Source organism: Giraffa tippelskirchi, chromosome 4 (genome assembly GCF_054371585.1).
Source record: "Giraffa tippelskirchi isolate mGirTip1 chromosome 4, T2T-mGirTip1v1.2.pri, whole genome shotgun sequence".
Classification (NCBI taxonomy): domain Eukaryota; kingdom Metazoa; phylum Chordata; class Mammalia; order Artiodactyla; family Giraffidae; genus Giraffa; species Giraffa tippelskirchi.
The window spans coordinates 37,995,186-38,001,395 of NC_137278.1; the positions used below are offsets into that span (position 1 = coordinate 37,995,186).

The 6,210-nt window shown below is 45.7% G+C and overlaps 1 protein-coding gene across 1 annotated transcript; it reads right to left on the reverse strand.

The window, feature by feature from the left end:
• Positions 1-597: 597 nt before the first annotated feature.
• LOC145545594 (gastrokine-3-like) lies at positions 598-5,330 on the reverse strand. The gene is made up of 6 exons (XM_081590467.1): positions 5,298-5,330; positions 4,953-5,006; positions 4,419-4,553; positions 2,719-2,826; positions 1,605-1,746; positions 598-692 (listed from the first exon to the last, which is right to left on the reverse strand). Exons 1-6 carry the CDS (start codon positions 5,328-5,330, stop codon positions 598-600), a joined length of 567 nt encoding a protein of 188 aa, XP_081446593.1.
• Between the last annotated feature and the right edge of the window lie 880 nt (positions 5,331-6,210).

Genomic DNA, 6,210 nt, shown 5'->3' on the forward strand with positions numbered 1-6,210 from the left:
GGGGTTTAGACTGGTTCCAAAGAGAGGTCTGAGAGGCCTTGTTCATGTAGTTAACTCTCTCTCGGGGGTTTTCACTGTGCAGGCTGGGCCACAGTGAACAGCATCAATTTGTAGGAGACGGAGATGTGACCTCAGACCTGAAAGCTTAAGTCAGGCTGTGGCTGGTGTCTCTTTGTTCTTTCTTTATTTGTGCCCCAGATTCTTCAGGAATTCTTCAAGGGACACACCAAAGAGAGGCCCTTAGAAATGAGACCTTCCAGGAGAGACATGTTCTCCTTTGTGCCTTGTTTGTGTGTGATGGTATGGACAGCATGTGGATGGGAGTCCAGTAACTCTAGAGAGGACAGTGCAGGAAGGCAGTGCTCATATGTTAGATCAGGGAGGCAAGAAACTTTATTGTTCTAAGCCAATAGAATAAGGAGAAAGTGTATTCAGTTTCTAGGTCACAGAGCTGGATCTTGAGTCAGAAGATAGGGGTAATCAGGCCTGAAATGAGCAGCTTTCCATTGGCAGAGGTGGGCTAGGTCGCTGAGCTCTGGGGTCAGGTCAGTGGCCCCATCCAGACAGGTCTGCTCTCCACGTGGCCGACCTGGAGGTTCAGAGCCCAGGCATGTCCCCACAGATGGAGAGTCCCAGGAAGGACAGGAGTTGGACTTCAAAACAGGAATCTGGGTCAATAGCCAGTGCAGCACCTTTAAAAAGAAAGAGAAGCATTTTATTTAAAAGATCACTTAATCACTCTAAGACTCTAAAGTACAGTAGATATTTATGAGTTGCGCCTAGATGAAGTGTGATGCTCAAGACAACTTTGCTAACCAGAGACTTGGGAACAAAATGGAAGATCTCATCAATGCTGCAATAACGGGTCCCACATTCTTTTTTTCTATTTCTTTTATTGATTTTTGATCATCTTCTTTAACCCCCCAGCTTCTCAAGTTCTCTTTGTTTCCCTGCTGGAAGTTCTCGTTATGAAAAAGCCTTGTTCACTGAGTTAGTTTATACTCAGATGTAGTTGACAGACAACAGTGTAATGGGAAGCGGTTATTGACTCTATTCTGGAGCACCAGGGAGATTCTATTCTTATCTGGTAACTTCCCAAGCTGGTAGACAGTGATCCCACTGTATCTCCATCAGGGATGCCAGCCACTAAGACGTTTCTTTCCCAAAGTGTGGTCTATAACTGTCAGAGTCCTGCTTTCCAGCATCTGGGCAGCCTGAGAAAGAGGAGGACTGAGATTCTCCAGAGCAATGGGCCTCCAGTGGGGGATTCCAGGCACTGTGCTGCTGGGGTGGGGGGAAGGGAGGGGAGGCTGAAACTTTGCGTCTGGTGAGAGTATCCACCAGCTGTTAGTTCTCAGTGGTGAAATGACTGTCCTCAACCATTCGGTAAAGCTAAGTTCACTCTGCTTCCTGTTCTCAGTAATCAGGAGTCATCTCTGCCACCAGGGGGAAATACACCTCAGGCCCCATTATTTTTATACTCAATTGCAAAGAAATGGAATAGACCTGAAAAGTGTCATTAGAATTTGTCAAGGACCTAAAAACCATTCCACACCTCTTGCCTCAATCATGGTCTTGAGTTTCTAGGTAAGTTATTCATGTACCTTCTTTTTGCTGTTGGGCAAAATAAGTGGGAACTGCTCGGCACATGTCCTTGATGGGTGCTCCGAACTGAGCTAAGTTCTTGACCCGGCTGGGCAAAACAGTGTAGGTCAGGCCGTGAGTAGACGGATAATGCTTTGAAGTCTGGAAGATGTGACATTTCAAAACGGTGAGACAGCAGGTAGAGGTGGCGCAGCAAGGAGGAAGACTGAGAAACCTATTCCAGTGCATGGGGGCATTGGATGTACAAAAAGAGCCTTGAACCTGCACTTGCCCTTGAGTTTCCTTTCTAATAGCAATATCCTATCTGACCACAAGGTGGCAAAATTACTCCAGAAAAGTCTGTGTGTCCCTGTGACTCAATCTGTATGTACTCCTTTCACCCTTGAATTCTCAGCTCTTCCAGACTCCAGTGCTATTCTCATTTCTAATAATGATATACAATAAATTTTAAGTTATGTTCTTCATTTATATTATGCTTTTTACTTGTTATAAATCAGATGAGGGGAATACATTCTATCTCTCTTTTTAAAGAGTGATAAATTATTTTATTTTTATGTGATCCAAAGGCATTTTCTTCCCCAGGAATCAGCAGTCCTCCTGCCACAGACATTAGGGACACAGCCCAAATGTGCTGTGTTAGTTATTTAAGCAAAATGACGCCAGATTTCAATGACTTCCCAAGGGCTTCCTGCTGATTTTCAATTTATCTGACAACCCTTGTCATTTAAGAGACAGGAAGGAGTTTCAGGAGTCCTAAACTCATTTTCAACTAAAGATAAGTCTGCAGGGGAGGAGAGGAGGCATGAGAATGAAAATACTCTAGTATTTCACTTTAATATTTATATTCACTAACATGTAGTTCACACCCTTTTGGAATACATCAAAATTATGTCATTGCATGGAATGCAATGGTTCATTTTCATTAATGTGATGTGACTTAAACAGGCCATGGATTGGACTTGAAGTCCTTCACACGATGATGGAATTCCATGGGTGTTAAGACCAAGCATGAACTGAATTCCCCAGCATGTACAGCATCATCTTAGGAGGTCAGAACGTAGAGTTGGAAAACACCAAACTAGGAGGGGACTGCAGTGAGCTAATCTCACTTACCTGGTGGTCCAGGGCCTTAACAATGTCATCCAAAGTTGGGAAGACAGCTTCATCCATCTTGGCCAGGACACAGGCCATCTTGCTAAACACCTTAGCCATCAAGAGGGCCTTAAAGCAACACAGCAGAACCCTGTCATTCATTTAGTCACAGTACAGGGGCCTCCTACTTGTCATCAGAGCTGCACATTGCTGTCCTTCAGACTGTGGTGTGGAGTATCCTGGCAGAGCAGGCCCTGGGCACCAGAGCAAAGTGCCAGCCACAGGACTGGCCTTGCACATGGGGCCCTGCTGCAGGCATCACGGAGGGTATCCCCTGGGGCACTCTGCATACCACTAACAGACTGGGGGGACTGGAGGGGCAGGGTTTCGGCCACAGTGACAGTCCTGTTCATGGTCCTCAGCCGCCTCCATGACCCTCAGCTTCCCCATTTGTAAGGCAGGAAAAGTAGACTCTCTCCAGGGGGATGTCATGAATGGATGAGACAGATACCGCCTTTTTGTGAAGCCAGTGTGTGAGTTAGCGTCCCTTCTGGGTTTACAAGGTGAGGAGGAGCCTGGGCTCAGACCTCTAGAGTCAGATCCCAGCCCTCGATCTGTCACTGACTGCCCCGATGTAGCCTTGGATCTGACCTTCAGCCTCTCTGAGCTTTGGAGTAAAGCAGCGGTTCTCCAGCTGAGTCTGACACTGAGCCCATCTCCCTCACCTGCCAGTGTTCTGACTCCTGTTCCATCAGGTGAAATTTTGAGAAATCTTTGTTGGAACAAAAGTCTTTATGGCTTAAAACAGAGTTAGAAATCCCTGGCCTGCATGTCCTGTAAGATGACTCAGGAGCTGTGTCCTCCGGGAAATCAGGAGTGTGTCAGGTGAAGACTGGTGAGGACAGAGTTTGGGGAGGTCCAGGCAGAGCAGAGAGAAAGCCTGTGTTTGTGGATTCTGTCCTGAGTGAGGAAAGTAGGAGCGGGGCTTCCAAACAGCAGGGGCTGGATGGCAGAGGGTCATCCAGGGAGTGGGGGATGCGGTATTTTCCTTCACTTAATCCTCTGAGTCCTTTCCAGTAGGAAAGGCAGCCATTGATTCTCCTTTGCAGATGAGGAAATTGAAGCACACAAAAGCTGCATCGTGTCTTTGGTTGCCTCGTGTCTCTGATTGCACCGTATCTCTGGTTGCGTCGTGTCTCTGGTCATATAATTTTCTATCATGGAGCCTCCCTTCCCAATCCTGCCTCTTTCTTCCAGATCATACCTCGCCATCCCTGACCACATGGGCAAGTGGAAGCAAGATTTCTAAAAGTGAAAATAAATTATTTTCCTGCTTTGGAAATAAACTGATTAAAATCTGAGAGCAAGATCAAAGAACCTCTATGGCACATACAAGTTGGAGGACATCAGGATTCTTAAAATAGCTCTCTTATTTCAGAGGCCCTCAGGAGCCCTGTGAAGTCAACACAGGAGAGGAGCACAAAAGGATGCTGGATCCCTAGAGATCTCAGAAGCTCCTCCTATGGTCGCTGGCTCAAAAAAAGTCACTGCAAATGCACGAAAGCTGGTTCCTTACCAAGAGAGATGTATTCCCTCAAGATCCTAAACTTAGAGAAGGCCTGTGTACACAGGGTTCTTTTCTCTCTGGAAAAGCAGGAGGCTAAATTTTGGAGCAGGCAAGGCTTTCTTTGGCATTGTAATGAATGTGTTCTACATCTTACGTTCTCGTAGTCCAAGACTCCATCCCATTCACTCAAAACATTGTTGTCTCGGATGCTGACCATACCTCGAAAGGCATTGACATGGATGCTCTGGGTCCCAACAGATCCATCCAGAGGATGGTTGTCACTGATGTTCTAGAGAAGAGAAGGCAGCAAGGAGAACAGTCCTAAGTCCAGAGTTCCTGCATTGCCCATCTCTCACAGGTATAAAGGGGTCCTCACAAGAAATTTGACGGAGGCCACTCCAGATTCCCTGGTGGCTCAGATGGTAAAGAATCCACCTGCAATGCAGGACACCTGGGTTCAATCCCTGGGTTGGGAAGACCCCTTGGAGGAGGGCATGGCAACCCTCTCCAGTATTCTTGCCTTGAGAATCCCTATGGGCAGTGGAGCCTGGTGGGCTACAGTCCATGGGGTTGCAGAGTCGGACACGACTGAGTGACTAAGCACAACACAGCACCCCAGATTGTCACCTTTGAAATACTTCTGCTTCAGGAGGACCAGACAGGTTGAACCCTCTCCACCCTCACTTACCATCAGGTCCAGAGATGGAGCTAGGAAGAGGACCACAAGGATTGAAGGCACAATCTGAAATGGAAACAAATGTCAGCGTACAGGGCTGGCTCCCTTCGCCTCAGATGAGCCCAGGGCCTGGGGCTCAGAGGAACCCCAGGGTTGGAGCCCTCTTAAAAGATCTGTAACTTTCATAGTGTCTCTTGCCCTAGAGGCCCCAAATGTACCAGGAGACTATCATTCCGTGTGTTCGATATGAGATGTACTGGCTACTCAAGAAGGAAAGCTGTATCGTTCATTCAAAGATACCTTTTGCTTTGCTCTACATCTACTTCAGTCACTGGGCTAAAGATTAGGCAATCTGACCAAACACTTGATCTGCACATGGTACAGGACCATCTTAAGTCAAGTTGTAAAATAAGTGATAATTCAGGTCCCGTGTCTTCCTTTCTGTACCTTCTTCTTTCTTCCTAACCAGTGGGGACCCCCTCTTTGTCCCTTCTGGAATCTGATATCCTCCTGATTTCCTCTCCTCCAGTTTCTTCCACCTTGCCTGAGCATAAAAGATTACGTATCACTTGTTTACACCTTATTTTGAAATAGATTTTACTCAAGGGTGAGTAGTTCTTGAGATATTTGCAGAGAATCGTTTGCTCTTGGTGTGACCTATTGGAGGCATTTCAGACACCAGAAAGTAAGTAAAAGAGAATTAGAAGGACAGGAACAAGCTAAGATAAATGTAGCAGAGAATCTTTCCCTACACATCACAGCTCATTATCTGGTCTACTTAAGGCTCACTCAGCTCAAGAGCACTTACAACATAAGCCGAAATCAACAGGAAACCCCCTTCCTCCCCTTCCCCACAATGTCCTATGCAGTATTCTGCATGTGATGACACCATGAATGTGAGATGCATCTTCAAACAAAAAGACAACAGATACTCTCTGAAAAATAACCACAATGCAATGAGGTTAACCAAGGAAAAACATGTGATGCAGACAGCAATAATATTCTATTAAATGATTTATTGCCATGTGTTAAATACACCTGAAACTTTCTTTGCCAGAAATTTATAAATAAGATGAATCCAGGAAGAAAAGACCCTAAAATATGAATATCTACTCAATCCCCAAAGACAGTTGAACTTTTAAGAAACTAGCTATTAATTCTTTTGGGAAAGACCCATTTTCTGATGTTCTAAAAAAAGAGAGGCTTACCAACAGGGAGGTTATGTGCCAAGTTAATATTTGGAAGTTCTATTTAGGGTTAATTTGAAGAG

Coding starts and splice junctions, on each gene's coding strand:
- LOC145545594 (XM_081590467.1), bottom strand. CDS start 5,330: ATGGTCCTGTACCATGTGCAGATCAAGTGTTTG. Junction 1,747..2,718: donor TTAAGGCCCTGGACCACCAG/GTAAGTGAGATT, acceptor CACATCTTCCAG/ACTTCAAAGCATTATCCGTC. Junction 693..1,604: donor TGCCCAACAGCAAAAAGAAG/GTACATGAATAA, acceptor TTCTTTTTAAAG/GTGCTGCACTGGCTATTGAC.